This window comes from Rhipicephalus sanguineus, unplaced genomic scaffold (genome assembly GCF_013339695.2).
Source record: "Rhipicephalus sanguineus isolate Rsan-2018 unplaced genomic scaffold, BIME_Rsan_1.4 Seq433, whole genome shotgun sequence".
In the NCBI taxonomy this organism is placed as follows: Eukaryota; Metazoa; Arthropoda; class Arachnida; order Ixodida; family Ixodidae; genus Rhipicephalus; species Rhipicephalus sanguineus.
Genome location: NW_023615247.1, coordinates 543,552 through 564,423, shown reverse-complemented (window position 1 = coordinate 564,423; position 20,872 = coordinate 543,552). Strand labels below are relative to the sequence as shown.

At 47.8% G+C, this 20,872-nt stretch overlaps 1 protein-coding gene across 1 annotated transcript in view; it reads left to right on the top strand.

Annotated features, from left to right (window-relative positions):
- LOC119377325 (solute carrier family 41 member 1) overlaps positions 1 to 20,599 on the top strand; it is an 88,262-nt gene extending 67,663 nt beyond the window's left edge. Inside the window, exons 6-9 of the mRNA XM_037646861.2 lie at positions 9,307 to 9,380; positions 9,933 to 10,067; positions 14,390 to 14,538; positions 19,734 to 20,599. Of these exons, the coding sequence (XP_037502789.1) occupies positions 9,307 to 9,380; positions 9,933 to 10,067; positions 14,390 to 14,538; positions 19,734 to 19,949 (574 nt within the window). The 3' untranslated portion in view covers positions 19,950 to 20,599. The remainder of the gene's footprint in view (positions 1 to 9,306; positions 9,381 to 9,932; positions 10,068 to 14,389; positions 14,539 to 19,733) is intronic.
- Positions 20,600 to 20,872: the final 273 nt, after the last annotated feature.

Here is a 20,872-nt window from a genome sequence, read left to right as displayed (position 1 = left end):
TGGCAGCTGCGAAAGATGCGTCGCTTAGAGGAGAGGCCGCGAAGGCCAGAATACAAGTGCGACAAGGTGTTGTGCCAATGGAATTCTAGAGAAACGGTAAAGACAGTTGCGGAAAAGCTGGCACAAATACCAAGTGAGAGTATCGCAACGGTGGTTCTTGCATGCGGTGTCCCAGGATATTTCGACCCGCTAGGCAGGAACACCAGCGTAATTTCAGGAAGTGTCGCGAACGAACAGAGCAGAGAGTACAAAGCAGTTGTGGACAGCTCCCAGGCATGCGAGCTAGGTTGTTCGGAGGAAAACAGCTGCATTGTTGCCATAGACGTTAAGCTGTCCGCCAGTCTGGAGAGGGAAGAAAAGGATGATTTGTATGTAAATCATTTTGACTGCGCGGGTGAGACAGCTAAAGAGAGCAACGAAATTGCTGATGAGCAAGAGGTGAGAGCGGGAGTCTCGAAAATGAGCCCCAAGAAGCGGCGTAGACGGAAGAGACGCCGTCGAGCCAGGAGCGCAGAAAAAGGGACGAGGAGTTCGAAGAAAGGCTCTGAATGTTTGAGCGTAGCAAGCAGAGTGAGGCGTTTGTCATCGGCGTCAAAGTTTTGCATGCGTCCGAGCCGCCGGACGAAAGGAAAACGAAAAACGCATGGTGCGCGAAGGCGGTCACAGGGAAGGAGTCAGTCAGCCTCCCGTCGTTCTATCCACGGCGCGTTTGATGGGACGCAGGAATGCAGGGTAGGTGGTTCCCAAGAAGTAGCGGAAAGAGGGCAAGAATGCAGGCCTCCAGCGAAGAGCTTAGGGGGGTTCGGAGGTGAAGCGAACGAGTTTCGCGATTGTTGTAGTCCCCCTCCGACAAGAAAGGCCCACAGGGAGCGACCGCCGCGCATACGTCTGAAAAATGAGTGACAGCCGTAAGCTTTTGGGATATTGTCGCTACCGGGCTTGTTTGTTTCATATTGAATTTTGTTTTCTTTGCTTATTTTAGTTTTGGAATGTTTTCTTTTGGTTTCTCGGCTACTAGATATTGTTCATGCAACTAGTTTTAAGTTCTGTTTATTTCTTAAGCTGTATGTTTATTTCTTAAGTTGTGCGTGTTTCTTTTGAGAATAAGCGGTGTGCGGTTGCGTAACGACACGCATCGGAGCGTGCGTTAGGGTGTCCTACGAGTAGGTTATTGAGAGCGACGATAGGAGTGTTTTAAGAGTGCCCTGAGCAGTTTATTTTGAGTGCGCGTGAGGAAGCAGGGATATTCTTCGTGTTTTTTCAGGGTTCATGCGAAAGTTTTTTTCTTGTTTATTTATTGTTTTAATCCGCATGCGCTCTTGTGTGAATGTGAGTAGGAGGAGTTAGTGCGCGAGTATGTGTGTATGCGTTGTAAGAATTGTAACCGCAAACGAGAGTTAGTAGTACATCCGTGTTTGTTTATGAGAAGTGTAACCGCAAACGAGAGTTAGTAGTACATCCGTGTTTGTTTATGAGAAGTGTGACCGCAAAGGAGAGTTAGTGGTACATCCGCGCAGTAGCACTAGTACGTGAAATTGCGGATGTGAGTAGTGAATAGCGCTCCTTGTGTTAGTACAGCACGACAGTCTGTTTTTCGTCAGCTCAAAGGAACTTGACTACTAGCTTTGGCGGCACAAAATTTTGGGATCAAAAGATAGGTTGTAGCGTAAAGCTTTTGTTCATGAGCATGAGGCCTGGTTGACTTACAGTAGATTACTGACGCTTGCACACAAGTAGGCCACGAAGGGCATAGAGTTTCCTACAATACTTACTAGAGGGAACTCTGGCGCTAGTGTCTATGGGAGCTGCAACGCATGACGCTTCAGCCAGCATGGGAATGATGGGTAGTACACAAATTTGTCTAAACTTCGTTCTTTCGGCTCCGTTTGGCTCCGCGTCGGCTGCATCCGCTTTGTCGCAAAACGAAGTTCAGCAAAACTGAGCAGTTCCACTTCACCACTTTAACTTTTTTAGGCTCACCAAATCAAAGCTGGTCACGAAGTTCACAACGGTCTATTCTTTTATCCGGAACGAACGCCAAAAAACAGCAATAAACAAAGCCTTAAGTACGTTTGAAGCCCCAAGCACGAAGACTAGGCAAATTTGTGTACTACCCATCATTCCCATGGTAGCTGAACGATCGCAGCGCCAGAGTCCCCTCTAGTTAATTTTAGGAAACTCTATGACGAAGGGCACATCACTGGAGAAGAGATCATGTTTGTTCAAGGCAGTTTAATAGGAAGCTTATACTCGTATCGGGATTGGGAGCTTCAGCGAGAGTTCGGAGAAACGCTTCGATTGCTCCTTTGTGTTTTAGTTGTACTATTTAAGGCAGGGTGTTTTCACATGATTTTGTTTTGGACTCGATGTGTCTCAGTGCGGGCAGGGCGCTCTCCCGTGCCTGTGGTTGTGTGTGTGTATGCGTATTCCCAGGAAGGAAGCACCGAGGAACGAGTGCGAGATGGTTCGGCGTCTTCGGCAGTGTCCCGGAGTACGCGACTTTCACCGACGCTTCGGGCAACCTGTACAGCTGGTCACCCTCAGGTCGAGTCTTCCGCCGGTGGACGAGCTGTTACGATCGGCCCCTGCGCCGACTAGGAAGCGGCGTCCCCTGTTCTTCGAACCGGGCGCCGAAGCTTGCCTTTACAATGGTTCAAGCGCTTGAATTGTCCTCCCGAGATGGGACGTGAGGCGCCTTGCAGTCCGGCCCATCCCCGTTCGGCCAGACGACCATAATGGTTTTCTGTCGCCAAATCTACCTTGACGAGACAGCGGCGTCCGCGCGGATGACAACCAGCCCCACAAATTGATCGACAAGGTGCTTCGGAACTGCAGACCTTGTGTCCGCGGTGGGACCCATCGCCATACGGCATTCACATGGCGGGGACCACAGGTTGCACCCTTGGTGCAACAGCAGCAGAGTGCGGTGGCCACACCCCAGTCTACGACGCTGACCTGGGCGAGTGTGGGTGGCACCCTCATCAGTGTTGTGTGGGACGCGATTGGACCGTCCCAACTTGCAGAAATTCCCCCATCTAGGGATCTGGGGAAAGAGACCCTTTAAAACGAGCCCCGCGGGCTCATTCGGGGGGCAATCGTCGTCATGTAGACAGGAGATCCTCGTCCTGTAGGACGAAATCGTCAAGTAGAAACAAACTGCTCGCCCATGTAAATAAAACCTCTGTTAAGTTTGCCTTCCTCCAGCCTCTTCCTCCGGAGTCTCTGGTGCCTCCAAAGGCCGGTCGCAACAACGCTGCCTTCCCAGGGTCCCTTCCTTGTTAGAGTACTGCATTCAAGAAACACTCTCCAGTCTCAGCGGAGACATTTACAGGCAAGCAAACGGGGTGCGATGCATGTGGCAATCTCCGTTACAGTTATAAATTTCACACTTGAGTACATGAAACAAACTGTACTGCGTTTTTTTATACACATACCGGAAATATTTGTCAGGTACAGGTGATCGCTTATGCATTATGAACGATTCGGCAGTGGGCGGTTTCGGCGCCCACCCAAACTGCCACAACCAGCGACACAGCTCGCAGTGGAACGAGAGTAAACGGGCCGCTCACTTTTCTTGATGTTTTAGTCCGACGTTAAGGTTAGTGTCATTTACCGGACCGACAAACGTGCCCTAGATCTTCAAGGTGATCCCCACAGATGCCGTGGGGACATTTCTATGTACAGAAAGCCAGCGTCCACTGGCAGGTATCTACAATCCAGTTGCAACCATCCAGCTGCCCAGAAAGCTTCCATGGTGTCGGTCCTCCTATCCCGTGCAAGAACAGTCTGCGCATCAGAAGAGCAAAGAGTGATGGAGGAAACAAATGTAACTGCCGAGCTAAGGAGAAGCGAATACACAGAAGAGTACATCCGCCATGTGTCGCGTCGTGCGTTGAGAGAGCAACCACCCCGTCGCAGAGATGTCTTTTGCGCTGCTTTCAATGATGATGTCTCTGAAAGCCCGGCTCCATCTTCCTTGACCCCCCTACAATCGACAAGAGAAGCGATGACACCATTACTATAACAGAAAAAATAAATTCCCGATGGTTCAATGTATCCCTCAAACGGCTAAATAAGAAAAAACGCCTGTTTCGAGCTGCCAAACGAGTTAACTGTGCTTCCACATGGCAGAAGTATTACGCAGTGGAGAAAGAATATTATACGCCTTGTGCACCGCCTATAGAGGCGCCACTGATAGCCACCTAGCGGGCGCCGCCGACAGTACGTGCGGGAAGCCGAGCAAACGACAACGCTTTGCACAGCTTTGCTGTGAGGAAATGAATGAAGTTCGCGGCTGCTATTTCCCCTTCGTGCGGGTGCCAGACAACTAATTCTGCACTGGCGGCTGCAGGAAAGCCGCGAGCCTCTACGAAAGTGGACTTGTGCACGATATTTCTCACGAACGAGCGCTTAACTAAGCGCACGTCGCCGATTTCGAACGACGGCATGAAAGCCTGGCGCCGACGGTTCGTGCGCGACAGAGCGCGCACATCGAAAAAACAAGTATAAAAAGGCGCCCGGAGCGCGCCCGCGCGCCTCTTACCCTCTCCGCAGAAGATGCCACCGACACAGCCAACGAACGCGAAAGATCGGCATATTCGAGAAAGCAAAGCCGAGCCAGCGGCGCCGTCTGATTCCGCAGACGAATCGGTGAGAGGATCTCGCCCTTTCTCTAGCTTTCGCTGTGCTACGCACAGACGAATCATACGCACCTTCCCGAACCCAGGTGCCCAGGCGTGAGCCGATACAGGCAATGCATACGCGGGGGCAGAGTCAGTCAGTGAGGAGTTAGTCGGCGATGAAGTTATGTCGTTCTAGTGATAGCATCGTTCTCTCGACCGCAGAAGACGTGTTGTTTGATGATCTAGTGCTGTGAGTTAAGTATCAAGAGATGACAGTGACAAGTTTTGAAGAGGGTCGCCGAGAAGACTTGTGATGACCGACTGCGGAGGAGAACGAACGTCCGCGTGGAGTGAATCGTCATGCCGGTGAATATCAAAGGTGCGCCGCGCAGACCAGCGTAACAAGATCCAGCTATGAGGTGCAGCTCGTGGTGCACATCCGCTTTGTTTTGTTTACAAAGGTGACGTCTCAATCACTTCTTGTTCTTTCTGAAGTCAACCATTGCTGCATTTCTGTTTCTGTAAATAATAAATATAGAACTTAGCTTGTAATAGCGCAGTACATGTACCGCGCTAGTACAAGCTAAGTTCATGGATGACCAACTCGCCCGAACTACAACACTTCTGAAATATAGAACGTTTGAGCGAAGTGCCCTTGCACGGCGGTCGCACCGAACCAACGCATGCTCAGGCTGATAACTTTGATCGTCTACCAGTGTCAACATGATCGAGTGCATCCAGCGAGCACCGATATGACAGAACGAAAGCATTAGAACAAGAAGCGACGTGTTAACCCGCACAATGACGAAGCGGCTCGTCTTTGCCAACGAACAGCGGCGATCTATCGCTTCCGTCGCTCTTGCTCAGGAGGCCTTGCGGTAAGTGAGTAAAACCGTGTTCCGGGCGCGTTTTTGTAGGTGTTTGAGCACTCCACTCCACAGCAATTGCTATTCGACATCCCTTAAAGTTTCGGCCACCACACATACGACGAACGTTGCTTATTTCACTACGGAAACGTGAACAACGCGGAAACACACGTACAACGACGTAGGAAACCACGGCGGCCGTCTGCTTGCTTTCCCGAGAGCAATGATTGAGTTCGCCGCCTATGGCGCTTCCGTCGGCGCGCACTAGGCGTATAAGCTAACCATCGAAACTAAGCACAAGTTCTTTTCTAACACCCTACCAGCTATGTTGCAAACTAACCCGAAGCGATCTTGGAAAACAATTAATCCCTCTCAGTGTAATGAGATTTCACTTAATAATAGCTCTGGACTTCCTATTCCTGAGAATGAAGTTGCTGATTGTCTTAACACAGTATTTAGTTCCATTTTTACTAATGAGCCACCGACAGTTTACCCGATCTTCCACTTTCCGCATATCCGCTCATGCAAGACATCACATTTGATTCATGCGGCATTGCCAAAGTAATTGAATCATTGAATAACTCGTCATGCACGGCAGTAGACGGCATCAACGCTAAAGTGCTAAAAAATACTAAACATGCGTGTAGCCTGTTTTTGTCACTCACATTTCAGGAATCACTTGACAGCGGTTCAGTTCCGCATGACTGGCAGGTGGGCAAGGTCATCCCAGTCTTCAAGAAAGGAAGCCGAGCATCGCCCAGTAACTACCGTCCGATTTCTATAACGAGCGTCTCTTGTAGAGTAATGGAGCATATCGTATACTCCCATACTGCTAACTTCTTAACATCTGTAAGTTTCTTTCACTCAAGTCAGCATGGTTTTCGCAAAAATTACTCCTGTGACACCCAACTTGCTCTTTTTCTGCATGATTTAAACACAAACCTAGACCGTAACATTCCGACTGACACAATATTCTTAGATTTCAAAAATGCATTCGACAAGGTCCCCCATGGTCGTCTTTTATTAAAATTATCCTGTCTTAACATCCACCCCTGTGTTTTAAACTGGATACGGGGATTTTTAACCAACCGTCAGCAATTCGTTTATGCCAACTCACGCTCTTCATCTCTAACACCCGTTCCTTCAGGTGTACCGCAATGTACCTTACTTGGTCCCCTCCTCTTCTTGATATACATTAATGACCCCCCATGTAATATTTCTTCTCACATCCGTCTATTTGCAGATGATTGTGTTGTTTACCGCGCAATTACTAACCCCTCTGATCATTCCACATTACAATGCGACCTCATCCGCATACAGAACTGGTGTAACACTTGGCTCATGTCCTTGAATGTATCTAAAACTGTATTAATGTCTATTCACCGTCGTCATAATCATGTTGTTTATAACTACAGCATCAATAACAACCAGATCGCAAGAGTTGATTCATTTAAATATCTTGGTGTGTACAACTCGCGTGACCTAACTTGGACCTGTCATATTAACCACATAATAAATTCTGCTAATCGTACTCTATAGGGTGCAATCGCCGTAACCTTTCGCTCGCTCCTCCTTCTATTTAAAGAGTTGCCTTCGAAACCTTTGTCCCGCCAAAGCTAGAGTAGCGCATGCGATTTTTGATCCTCACCACAATAACGTCATTTACGCCCTCGAGTCTGTCCAGAACCGTGCGGCACGATTTATACTACAGTGAACTCTCAATTGAGTGAACTTCAAGGGACCCAAGGAAATAGTTCACTTAACTGAAAGTTCACTAAACTGAATATTCACTAGAATATTGAACAGCATTGGGCACAACAGACATTAGAGTCAAACGTGTGAAATGCAATTTATTTTGAAAAGGAATCTGTAATTATCATTTAGACTGGTGCCCTTAAAGCGCAAGAAGAGACAAAGCCTTCCAAAGAGTCTACGTTTCTGTGCACTGTGGCACAACTTGTTGCTGAGACACGAAGTCTCGCAACTTTCTAACATACTCTACCGCCTCGGCTAGAGTTACAGGATTTGAACCTGACTCGAAACAATTTCCAAATCAGATAGTTCTGCACAAGTGACAAGATCACAGTCACACTGCACATAGTCCTCAAATGAAGCACCACTGTCAACGTCCAGCTGTGTCGCGCCGCCGCCGATGGATGGGCGATTTAGCGGCGGCTCGCATCGGCTATGCCAGTGCTGCAGTGCACAAAACTTTGTTGAATTGATTTAAAAAATGAGCCTGGGCCCGCGGATCAAGTTCGTTCAACTGAAAAATTCACTATTCTGCAATTCGTTCAACTGAAAGATTTTTGCATAGAATGCATAAGAAAATCGCCGGGGATTTTCTAAAAGTTCGTTATTCTGAAATATTCGTTAAACCGACGTTCGTACAAGTGAGAGTTTACTGTATCTGTAGTGAAGAGGAGGAAGAAGCCACGCTCGGTCGGCTGTTGCTGTGCGCGTGATCTGCGTTCCTGTTGGACCGGCGCTACTTCGACTGCACAAGTCGTCAGTACTTTGTCAATAAACCGTCATACGACACTATCTAACTCTTCATACACATCAAGCGTCTCGGCTCTAAAAGCAGAGATTAACTTATCCGATCCGGCTAAGCGCCGCAAAATTGCACGTCTTCACCTTTATCATAAATTTTTCCATTCTTTGCCTTTAGAGAATCCATACATCAGAAGAGTCCACCGCATTCCCCGCAACAGTCACTGTAACGCAGTATACCCACCACAAGCCCATACTGTGACCTTTCACCAATCGTTTTTCCTGCGCACAGCCCAAGACTGAAATGACCTGCCCACCGAAGTCGCCACCATCATCGACACCCAAGCATTCAAACGGCTCATCGAAACCATCCCATCATAACTACCATTATATTGTTAGCCTTTCTATCACGCACTCCCTCATGTAATATCCCAACAGGGACCTTTGAGGTAATAAAATGAATGAATGAATGAATGAATGAATGAATGAATGAATGAATGAATGAATGAATGAATGAATGAATGAATGAATGAATGAATGAATGAATGAATGAATGAATGAATGAATGAATGAATGAATGATGCCAGACCGACGCGTCGCTGCCAACAGGTTTTCAGGGCTATCGAAAAAGTTGCGCAGAGTTTCCATTTGGGCTTGTTGGTACAACATCGTCGACAAAAATAGCGCGGGATGAACGGGGACACGAGAAGACACGTAACACAGGCGCTAACTTTCAACAAAAGGCTCATTTTGTTGAAAGTTCGCGCCTGTGTTGTGTGCCTTCTTCTCCTGTCCCCGTTCATCATTGACAAAAAAAGGCGTTAAAGGGACTCACAAACCAGTATCGACGCTCGCTCACCTGCTGCCACGGCCGAAAGATTGACCACCTCAAAAAATACCCGGGGGACCGTGTAGAAAGTTTCGTACTCGCAGTTCCCAGCCAGTTGTATCGGTGAAAGGAAAACTTTTTATGATAAAATCCACAAACACAAGAACAACGACCGGATAATAAAAGCTCCGCGCAGCGCTCTTGCCGTACGCTCTCAGGAACTTGACTATATAATGGCTTTCGACGGCACTCTCGCCATATACACTGAAACAAGCCCGAGAAGGTGGCTTCTCCTCGAGTCCTGGTGTATTCGGAGCACCCCCAGCAACATTAACTGCTCGTTGGGAAAGTATTGTTGGAACAGTGCCACAGCCACTGGTAAGACATCGCTTTAAAAAAGCTCACAGGGTCCCTTGTGCGAGTCTAAGTCGACTCGAAGGTGAGAGCCATCCTCTTCTACTTTTCTTTCTTAGTCGGCTCCTCCTTTTTTTTTTAGCATTGGCGGCTACATTCTTGACCTGGCCGTGACCCACTTCAGCGGACTGGCCGTGTTTCAACCAGTCATCAATGGTGAGTACACCGCTCTTGTTTCTACAAGTGAGGTATATTACATTGTATTCTGGCAGCAATTAAGCTTTCTCCGGGGGAGACCTGTCGGCATTTGTACAATTTTAGGCAAAGACAGTGCCAGCGGAAGTACTTGTTGACAGGAGTAACAATCTTCTACTAAATAAAAGGTTGCAGCCGACTGGCAAGCGCTGACGATACCTAGATATGCTAGCTACTTGAGGCGAGGTTCTTCTGGGCTTTCAAGCGTAGCAAGGAAGAACATCGCGGCTCTGTAAATGCTGAAGCGTGTGACAACATGCCTGGCCTTCGTTACCGTCGGCAGCTACGACTGTTGTTAATGGCTGAAGGCTGCGAATACGATTACAAAAACGATGCGCATCGTAGGCATGAAGCATTGGCGTGTCGCATCCAAATTCGTGTGTTGCACCACTAAAGCGATGAGCATTTCTTGGTTTCGAAGCAACTGCTGTTGCCTGTGCATTTCAGGCTGCAGTGAAACAGCGGAAAGGAGTCCTTTCGCGCTTCATAGTTTTCGCCACCCTCTCGTTGCAGGCGTCAACGGCAACCTGGCGGCTATTCACGCAAGCCGGTTGTCGACGCTCTTTGCGCAGCGCTCTGAGCTTGGCTTTCATCCAGAGGACGACAAGCGCCACTGCGTTGACCCTCTCACGGGACTATGCGGAAGCAGTGAGTGCTACCCCTCACAGTGACCACTGCTATAGATTCGTTTTTTGCGGCGCCATTTTCAGTTGTTTTGCTTTTACAAAATGTGCAAGGAAATATGGAAACAGCTCTCATGACTGACATTGGAAATTGCTATACTATTTTTTATGGTCTTTCATGAAAGACAAAATGCGAAAACTGTAACGTGGCTGGGCTACCTACTGGGACGTGCGGTAAGGGTGTAGAAGTAGTAAGTGATTGCTTACTTCAGTAAATATATACAAAATGGGGAAGAGGAAAAAGAATAATGATGGCCGCACTGTAACTGTCTGGCTAGAGCGGCTGACACCTGAGAGGCGGCCCTCAGTGGATGAGGGAGGAGTAAAGGATAGAAAGAGGACAGAGGGGGGCTGCTTATGTAAGTACATAGATGGATGTGATGGAAAAGCTGAAATGAAAGGTTTAGAATGATTACGTAGTATAGGAAAATGATTCGTATATCAAGCGCAGGGTTTATGAGCGGACGCAGGCAATACCACTTTGTTACGACGACTCTTCTTAAGACTCCATATTGTATGCACATGTATACCGTATTATCTTTTATTCACTCTTCCTAATTCTGTGCGGCTGGGTTTTTTTTTCTGCGATGCCAACCGCTCAAGTGAAGCTCGCTGGCACTCGCCCTGACGATAGCATCTGCGCTCACTCGTTGCTGTATATTAATACAACCAGCGTTTATTTCTGGATGAAAAGTAAAATTTTGAACAGTAAGTTCGCAACATTTTTACATGGTACTCACAGTGAACATTTTTTTTGAAATTTGAAAATTAACAGCGTGGATCCTTGCTTGAAAACGTAACACTCCTACTTTTACATTTATTGCATTACACTCCCGTCTTCAACCCTCTGTAACTTCCAGTATTTAGCGCCTTTATATCCGTATTTTTGTTCAAGGGCCCTACTGCGCTTTTTGAACTTATATAGACGTAAAGCACTGCCGCTCTTTAATCAAGGTGTAGATGAGAGCCAAATGTTATTGCTGTTGTATTACATGCAGCAAGGAATTCAGAACAACTATGCGTAAAAAGCAACCAAGAAACTCTTGTTCTCTTCTTGGCAATGTCGTCACCAACTACGAAGTAAGTGGGCCAGGGAAGTATTGGCTGATTTCATGAGCAGCACGCCAGCGGATCTTCAAGACAGCACAAACGCCAGCATTTGTGTTGTCTTGTTGTCTTATCTTGTGTGCGTGTATATACGTATTAAATATGAATCCTCTCCACTAGCTCCTCCCCACCAGCACTACCAAGTAGCTGAATTTTCTGTCCTTTTTATTTTGCTGTGTCTGGTTGGTTGTATTCGTCGTGGTTACACAGCACCAAACATGTAATTTATGCTCATTTTATGACCAGCATAACTTGAATTTATGGACATCACCTCATGAACTTATGTGTGAATGCGCTGAATAGCTCCCTGGCGTGTCCTTCTCTGGAAGGAAGTGGCCTAATACCAGCATTTTTCTTTGTATTTTCTGAAAATGTGCACAGTTCATTCCGTCACATACTGAGACGTCATGAAATCTTTCTGGAGTCCGAAGGGGCGCACTTTCATGTTAAAGAACTGAAGCACGTCGAAGTAATATTCAGTCTGGAAGTTCAACCGCTTCGTTCCATTTGCATTGTCAAGAAGCAACTGTAAGTTCCGACAATTATACTCGATGACGTTAGGAAACTCTGTAGTCGCTCTGCCTCCTCGGCAGCATAGCTACAGAAAGTTGTGGCTGTGTACAATAACACTGACATAGCTAGAGAGCGCCAACTAGCACATTTTTACATTTTATGGATGATTTCGACGTCGTGGCCATTGTTATGCCAGCGCTCCCAACCCAAACTTCCTTGCTTCGCAAGGCATTCAAGCTGGTAAAACGTCTGACGCAAGTGGCGTCAACATCAATAGACTATCTGATGTAACCAGCGTCAACACCAGCGAGGTGCCTGATGCAACGGGTGCCAACCAAGGCGGGAGTCTCATGCAACCCCCGGCAACTCCTGCTATGCGCCTGACGCAACCGACGGCAATTCCTCACGCAACGTGCGGCAAGCCCTCTCCTCCACGGATCCGATTCCATCCAGCGACCAACGGCGGTTCCTGATTGGAGGCTTCGAACTACTGGCTGATGCAAGGAATCGGCCAGGGCTATAAAAGAAGCAAGCTGCGCGGAGAGACAGGGACAGCGAACGAAGAAATTCCGGGTCGTCGTCGAACCTCTCTGCGAGCCCAATAAGCTGTCGGCCCCAGTGTCGAATATGTAACGCCTCTCTTTATACGTATATAACTTTGCCTTAACTCACCGTCGCCTTGATCGCTTCGTCTATCAGCTCTGCGCAGAAGCAGCCGCAAGCTGAGACACCTGTTACCCAGCACCATACTACGGGAGTGTCAGCAAATTGGAATAGTGGGAAAACCAAGAGACAGAAACAAAGAAATTGACACAAAAGAAGCAGCATTAACAGCGGGCGTTTATTATTTAAGGACCACTTCTCCCAAGACCGTACAGAACATGTGCAAATATCCCAAGTCCGTACAGAATATGTGCGTACAGAACATGTACAAGGGGCCGGTGTGCAATACTCTCGATCGTCGTTTGCCGTGGCTAGAAAACAAGTTCAGTGTCTACATGAGAAATCTACAGTCATGTTCAGATCAGTCGTCTCAGGCAACGGTGCTTTTACAGAAGAGAATTTTCACGCCTTGCTCTTCACAATGCAGTCTACTGTGGAGGCAACATGGTTTTTGGTACGGAAATCCGTCAGTTATGTGCTGACGACGTCAGGGACGTTACGGCTGCCCTTGATCGGATTGTGAAGGCCCGGGAAAAGACCAAATTAAACAGGGGTACAACCCAACTGAGGCATTTTTGGAAGAATTCGGCCAAGATGTGGTGAAGGCCCGGAAGAAGCCGAGATGCCCGGTCTGCCCCACTGTCTCAAAAACTTCTATCAGAATGTCAAGCCGCTGCTCCAATGTCGGTGACTTATTCGGGCTTGTGGTACATTGGCGACTACGTTGCTAAGTTAACAACAGATTCTGGTTGCGGGTCCTGTGAAATGCTTGTAACACCGTGCAACGAAGCTGATCCTCTACACGCGCTGTTGCAAGGCTAGGACAGGAGTGGGCTATGCTATCCAAGGACAGTTTCTTGCTCTTTTAGACAATGTAGTGCTTTTTAGCACGTGGCAAAACACTTTCCATGAACGAATACGCTTGAAGTTCTTGAGCATCTCGTGGCGCATCCGCACGAATGTGCGTCAGTATTCAGTACTAATCTGTCCAGAGTGTGCTGACGACAGCCACGGAAAGCGATCAGGGGCTTTAATTCACGAAAAAATTAGAATACTTCTGATCAACCACACAAACAAAATCACTACTGACGCACAAGAGTTGCCCTCCGAATATGTGCTCAAGCGCCCAGAAAGTTTATCAGACCACGTGTTAACACATATGCATTCGCGTTTTTGATGAGGTAGAACGTCCCACTACAAACTACAAACTGTCTACTCATGAACATTAATACATCCGAAGACGACAGGATGGGTCAGGAAACAAACGGCGGTAGCGGATATTCTAGTTGACCTTAAGCGAAAGAAATCAACCAGGGCTGGTCACGTAATGCGCAGAACAAACAACCGGTGGTCAGTTAGAGGAACACAATAGTTGCCAAAGGATGGGAAACGCAGCCGAGGACGGCAGCAGGTGAGATGGAATTACGAAATTGAGAAGTTGGCAAGGATAAGAGGGAATCGGCTTGCTGAATGTATATAATAAATTGGACATCATGGAGAGATGCATTCGTCCTGCAGTGGACATATTCTAGATTGATAATGAGGACGATAGCAACGATCACAAGTACGTCACTGGCGTACTTCACAGAAGATCAAAGTTTCCTGAGATCAGCGTCGATTCTTACAAGCGTTATGATATGGATGGACAAAAACAGGTTTCCTCTGGTGCATAGTCACTTGTAAATCTTCGTTAAATATGAACAGTAGGGAGTGACCTACCTACAGAACTAATTGAAATAGCTGGAACCGACCTCTACGAGTCGAAGGCAGGTAGTCAGCGCGTGCGCTTTCCTGAGTCACCTGCTGCAGTTTCTCGCGTATGCCGCTGTGAATCAATGCACCTGGGCAAACCTTATATATTAGTAGTTCCTACTATATAACTGTCATTTCCAGAGTGCTGCTTTCATTGTATTATGTGTTTATTAAAATTCCTGTATTATTTCTCCTGGACGTTATTCTCATCATGAGGCCAGTGACTAGTACCGAGTCATTTCTTCCCCACAGATCGGCAAGCACGGGTGTCCCAGCTGTTGCTGCTGCTCTCGATTCCGGGACACGTGCTCTTCGTGCTACTCATCTTCGCGATCAGCGACGCTCACGTTCGGCTCACCGTGGCATTGGTGTTCTCCTATCTGGTCGCCTCCATCGTGCTGGTGCGTGGACCTGTACTATCATAGGAACGAACGTTGTAAGGTGCATGTGATAAGCAGCAGCAGACTTGGGTCTTCGGCTCTGAATCCCAACTCCGGCAATCTTTTGAGCATGCCGTGATCATGGAAACTCTGTTCCTGAGACACTCCTGCCAAGCGTCTATTAGAAGTGTAGTGAAAAGAGGACAAGAAATAAGCATTCATTTTGAAAGTATTATTAACTGAGCAGCACAGCACAAAGACGAAAGATGTCCCATCGCAGTGTGCGCACTAAGGGGCCTCTTTCTGTATGACTCTCCCTATATGTAATCCCTCATATAAGTACGTTCTGTAACTGAAACAGTTAGCAAAGTGAAGTATTGGGCCAGTTGGCTTTGCACGATTAAAAAAACTGCTCTACAGTTCCAGGACTAAAGAAGTTGAGGCGGACACATGTTACGGAGTAGACACAAGTGCAAACTATCAACTGGATTTATTGAAAAGACATGGAGGAAAAAGAACTCGAGAAAAGGGAAGTATAACGGCTTACGATGGGGGAGGGGACCACAATATTGCCGAACTATACTCTGATGTTACACGTGGTGTGAAGGCAGGATTCGGCGATGACCCAAAGTTATTTTCCTCGTTGGCTGGCTTCATTGCTACGTGCTGCTTCTCATAAAGTAAATTGCTGGTGGGGTGAGCAAAATGGAGCTTGAACTGACACATGCGCTATGCTGGTGATCTCAGGCAATCTTTACATGCACTGCAGCAAGTGTGGGTGTAGCCCAATGTTCGAAAAAAAAACCTCAGTTTTCGCTGAATCTAAGAATAAGACTACACGCTAATTGTGGGAAGCTTTCTACATATTGAACCAGCATAGCGCATGCATCAGTTCAAGTTGCATTCTGCTGACCCAGAAATTGACTTTATCGGAAGCGACATGTAGCAATGACACCAGTCAACTCGGAAAAGAACTTTTTCAGTCATCGCCGTATCCCGTCTTCCCCCCCACGTGGGTCATCAGAGGCCTGGCGATCGGCGCTTACCAGCTCGAAGTACGACGTCCAACTTCGGGCTGTCCAGAGGACCCACAACTTGGCGGCGGGGCTCGCCCTGCCCGTCCCCACGTGTGTGCGACCCGCAGCCGAACCTCCCCTTGAGGGGAATCGGCCCCCCAGGACCTTAACGAAGTTCTTTGACTGACTGACTGACTGACTGACTGACTGTCACCCCACGTGTAGCATCAGATGACAGTTCGGCAAGATTGTAGTTCCTTCTCCCATCGTAAACTCTTGTACTTCCCTTTCCTCGTCTTCTTCTTTTTCGTTCAGGTTTTTCAATAGATCCAGTTAACAGTTTGCGCTTGTCGTGTCTACTTCGTAACGTGTTTCCTCGCTAACTTCTTTCTTCCCTGTAACTGTAGCGAAGTTTTTTCAGCCAACTGAAAATGATTATTTGAAACCGAAACCCCACGAAGCAGTACCCCATGTTTTGATGTGCTTGAATGTACAAGCTGATCGGCGCGCGATGCATGCCGGTAGGCGAGTGCACTGAAGGCGAAGAGTTGAGAGACGCCACTGACTTGTGGCCGCTCCATGTCACAGAGCCATACCTTCGTAGCTGAGAGCAGTGACTACTGAGGTGTCGACGGATCGAACAGCCATTAGATGCTGCCGAATTATGGCCGCCACATACCATGGCTTTGAAGCTGTGAAACAACGACAATTGCGACGTCGGCAACTTCAATAGCTATTAATCGCCACCTGCATTCCACTGGGCCCAATCCGAGTCAGTTGCTGAGAATGTTCGTCACCCATCACAACACGTGCCGCTGCAAAGTAAAGAACTGGGTTTAGCCGTAACCACTGATTTTATTTCCTCGGAAAAGTGCCGCTGACAGTCCAAAGCAACACCCGGTGCAGTGTTTATATTGGCACTGTTTCGCGTAGGCAGAGGGGGTGTAATACTATCCCTCCTGTCATCCTCGCGCTTCACGTGCACTCGTCAACCACCGATCCCAACAATTAAGGCAAATATTGGCATGGACCAATACCGTCCATAGTATTTCGCCGCGCTTAACAAAGAGTGTTGATATACAGTGTCTATAGTAAAGAATCAGACGGAATTCTGTCTGGTCGGGGACATAGTGGAATAAAAGAAAAACACCTACCAAAATAAAAGGCACAAAAAATTTAAAAAGACGTTTCGGCACCCGCACGGGAGCCTTGTTCCCATTGAGAGCAAACGGGTACGCGCTTCTTAAAGGGGTGGTGACATCAAATTTCGAGGCTATAACAAGCCTTTTGTGGGCTTCTTCTGTATGCAAGGACACGCCACACGAAGGGACGGACACAGCAAACGTTTAGAATATATTTTAATTCACTTCCAAAGTGTACCTAAATGCCCATTCTCCCGATCGAAACCCGTCGCTAGCGCGCCAACTCTGACGTAGCTCTATAGGAAAGGCAACGAAAGTTGTAGTGACGTCACGCCAGATCTGCTGCAGCGACGTGAGTGATCTCCGGGCCTCCGCCATCTCCGCAACGTACTTACCGGCTGTAGTGAACTAGATATATATTCTAGTTCACTATAGTACCGGAAAAGCATCGGTTGCTACATCACTCGCCGAGTTTCGATCGCTTCCTGGCTAAGTACGTCACAGCATTGTGTGGTCACGTCACTGCCCCACCTCGGTGCCCAGAAACCGAAACCGAAAGTTGTCCACATCAAAAGGCGATATTAAATTATTTAGCGAGAATACATGAATCTTGGTGCGTGCATCATGCTTCCTGGAGCTATAGGAAACGCTTACAGCAAAGAACGCGCAAGCCACAATTTTGGTGGCACCACCCGTGTTATCACGTGTTATCACGTGCTGCAGACATCGCGCATACACAGGGGGGAGTGTTCCAGTATTTCTGTTTAGTGTGTGCGCAGTAATCTGAATAGCCAAAGATTCCAAGTGCAATCGCGGGAGCAACTTTCTTTCAGTGGCGATGATGCAGGCGTCATCCCCGTTGATATCGTGTCCACATGCTCTGCAAGAGCATTACAAGCAACTTCCTTGCTCTTGAAGTCACTGAAGTGTTCCCGGAGCCTTATTTTGACATTTCTTGTCTCACCAATATACACATGTTCGCAGTCTTCGCGAGGGATTCTGTAAACTCCACCCGGAAAGTCTTGTCTGTCCAACTTATCTTTGACATTTGTGGGACTGCTTCCGTGTCGGGACGTGAGCCACTTGGACGTCATAGCCGTTCAAAGCCCGAGCAAGTGTTTCACTGAAACCTGGGACGTAAGGCACCGATGCGCGTTTTCTTATAGAAGTGGTGCGAGATTGAGCTGGGCGCTGCAGTTGTCGCGGCACCGAGTTCACAAATGAAGGCGGGTATCCGCAAGATTGAGCAGGCTATCGGTAACTGTGGCGTGGACGTCAAGCGACAAAAGGGGCCTACCGTTTTATGAAAAACATGGCTGATCCCTCTGTCATAGGAATCGGTATAACACGAAAGTGAAACGTGTCTTCACAGACGTAGTTGAGCGTGTGTTGTGCATTCTTTCGCCCCAAGCGCGAACGAATGAATGCTACAGCATCAAATTGTAATGTTACGCGAAGAACTGCAAGCCGCTCGAAACTTGCAATGCGCTGCTCAAACAGAAAGGACGCGCGGAACGAACATACACAGGATAAGCGCTGTCACAGTTGTAAGTTATTCCTGTGTGAGCAGCGCGCTCCTTTCTTAAAAGCGCCGCTGCAGTGAGCGAGGTGACCTTCGTGCTCTCAACGGAAACTTGCAGGAAGAGCGCAAGACGTACAAAGCACCGAGATCACGAGATAAGCGCCCGCACGAGCGACCACGCCCTGTCGAGGCGCGCGCTAATCCGCGTGGGGGACGTCTTTTAAAGCGCGCTCTTGGAGCCCTTCGCGCCATCTCGCTAGTGATAACGAAAACACGCTGTACCGCCGATATCTGAGTACCCCCACCGGCGAATGGTGTACATAAATAGCTCGCCGTTAGCATAGCAGAGAACATGCCGTCTGTGGCGGAGTCGTTTCGCGCTGCGCGCTGGCGATCGAGAGGTCGTAAGTTCGATTGCCGGTGACGGAACTTTTTCTTATAGTTTTTTCTTTGCCATGTGTTAGTCTTCATATTTTACAACGTCATATCCGTGACGGAAATGCGTCAGCGGAGCCGTGGTGGACCCCGGCATAAAACACTTTCGTGTTAAAAAAGAAATCCTTCAACGAAAAAGCAGCAGCCACGGGCAAATGCCGTGCGAGACCGTAGGCAGCATTTCATGCAGCGTAGGCAATTTTTTTTCCTTTTTGCACCAATGAAGGAACACGATGGAAGGGGCGAGGGTGACGGGATGACGAAGGATTGAGATAAAAAAAAAAGGTTACGTGGTGGCAGCTCTGCGCGCGTAGCAGTCTTTGATCATTCGTTCAACTTACATTTGAGGGCACTAAGAGCGCCGCGCGTTAGGCGGTAGTCAGATAGTATTTTTTTTTTGTAATTCGCGCACTTTAAAGAAATGCTGAAAAAATTTTATCAGGGGTTTATCTTAGAATAAAAAAATCCGATGTTTCTGAGCAAGCGCTACCACTTTTGTACTGAAGATTTTTCGCTACAGTTACTATTTAAAAAGTTCATTAACCAATTTTTGGTAACTACCGAGCTTGGCGGGCTGGAAAAAATATTATGACGTGCTCTATATCGCCTATGTTCGTTTTTTTTTTAATTCTTGATGATAGTTATTTGAAACACCCTTTATAGGCTGCGTTTTATGTTCCTATAAGGTGTCTGTATGGTTCATTGGTTTTTGTGTGGCTCCTTTCGTCAGCTGCAATGTGGAAAATGAAATCCCGACCCTATTAGCAGGTAATTTTTATTAGACCCAAGACTCCTCTCTTGTTCTCAATCAGGAATTGAAATGTACTTCACCAAGGTTGCTATTTGGGTCTGTTGGTTTGCCATTAGTGGGTACAACGTTGCGCAAAAATTGACACGGACACAAGAGAGACATAAATTGTTGAAAGTTTGCACCCTGTGTATTACATCGTCTCTCTTGTGTCCGTGTGAATTTTTGCGCAACGTTATACCCACTAACATGAATTGAAACGTCTTAATGACGCTACTTCCTATGCAAAGAAGTAAGAAAAGCGTTGTGCGTTGTACGAGACGGTAAAATGCTAAATTCCCTGCGCCTTTCAGCTGACCGTACTGCTGTACCTGGCCCGCTGTGGAGCGTACTGGATGTGGCGACGCAAGATTGACCCGGACAACGCGCTCATTCCGCTCTTGACGGGCTTCGGAGACCTGTGCGGCACCGGTTTCTTGCTGCTCGCATTCCTCTTTCTCGAAAGCATCCAAGACGACAGCGTCACCGGATTTTTGGGCCTGGCCGCTAATCACACGACAGCCAGCTGAACTGCTGTGGACCGCCGCTCGCGAGACCCGCGCTGGCTGGCCCATGTGCATTCTCGCGAGGCGTGCTCGAAGACGTGCCACCGAAAACCAAGACGAGGGCCACCTGTGCTTGACACGGCGACCACCTACGTTTCGACAACGATCGCGTACGGCCGTGCCACCGCCACGACGGCTACAAACGCGGCAACTGAACAACTGCTCACTGTAATTAGCGATGTATATCTAACTGCACGGATGGAAAATTCTCAGTGCCGAACAAAATGCTTCCCCTACATTTGCATTTCCAAACGAATACTTGCGTGCGGTTCAAGTTCAAGTATCTCCGACGAGTGCGCAGCGGGATGTTACTTATTCGGCAAATAGAAGTGATCCCGCAGTCAACCATCACGTGACCTACATTACATTCGTTATACCGCCCCCGGGAGCGGCCCGTTTTGCCGTGACACTGCTTGCAGGCTTGTGTGTGTCATTGCCGGGCTATAGAGGGGAGACGCGACGCCCGCGAATTATTGCGTAGAGAACAGTAGTCAAACTGTCATCCATAGAATTAGTTAATATGGGCACACATATAACCCGATTCGGGCAGTCGTGTTTAGATGGTGCTTCGGATATTGCGTCATGCAAAAGACGAAGCACGACGTGAAAGAAAAGATTGAGAATGCGACAATAGCTCTAGAAGTCTAGTCAGCGTGTATGGCCGATCTACCAGCGAAGCAACGAGAGCGCATTTTAGAGCACGTCGCGCACCACATTTTATTTGCAGCCATCACCGGACTATTATTGTGTGGACGAAAGCACAGGCCGCATTTGGGCGCGTTGCGTCTCGTCTCTATAGCCCGGCTATATGACTCTGCCTGTATGAAGGTATTTTAAAACAATTAATCAGACAGAGAAAACAAATCTGACGTTAACAATAAGTACAT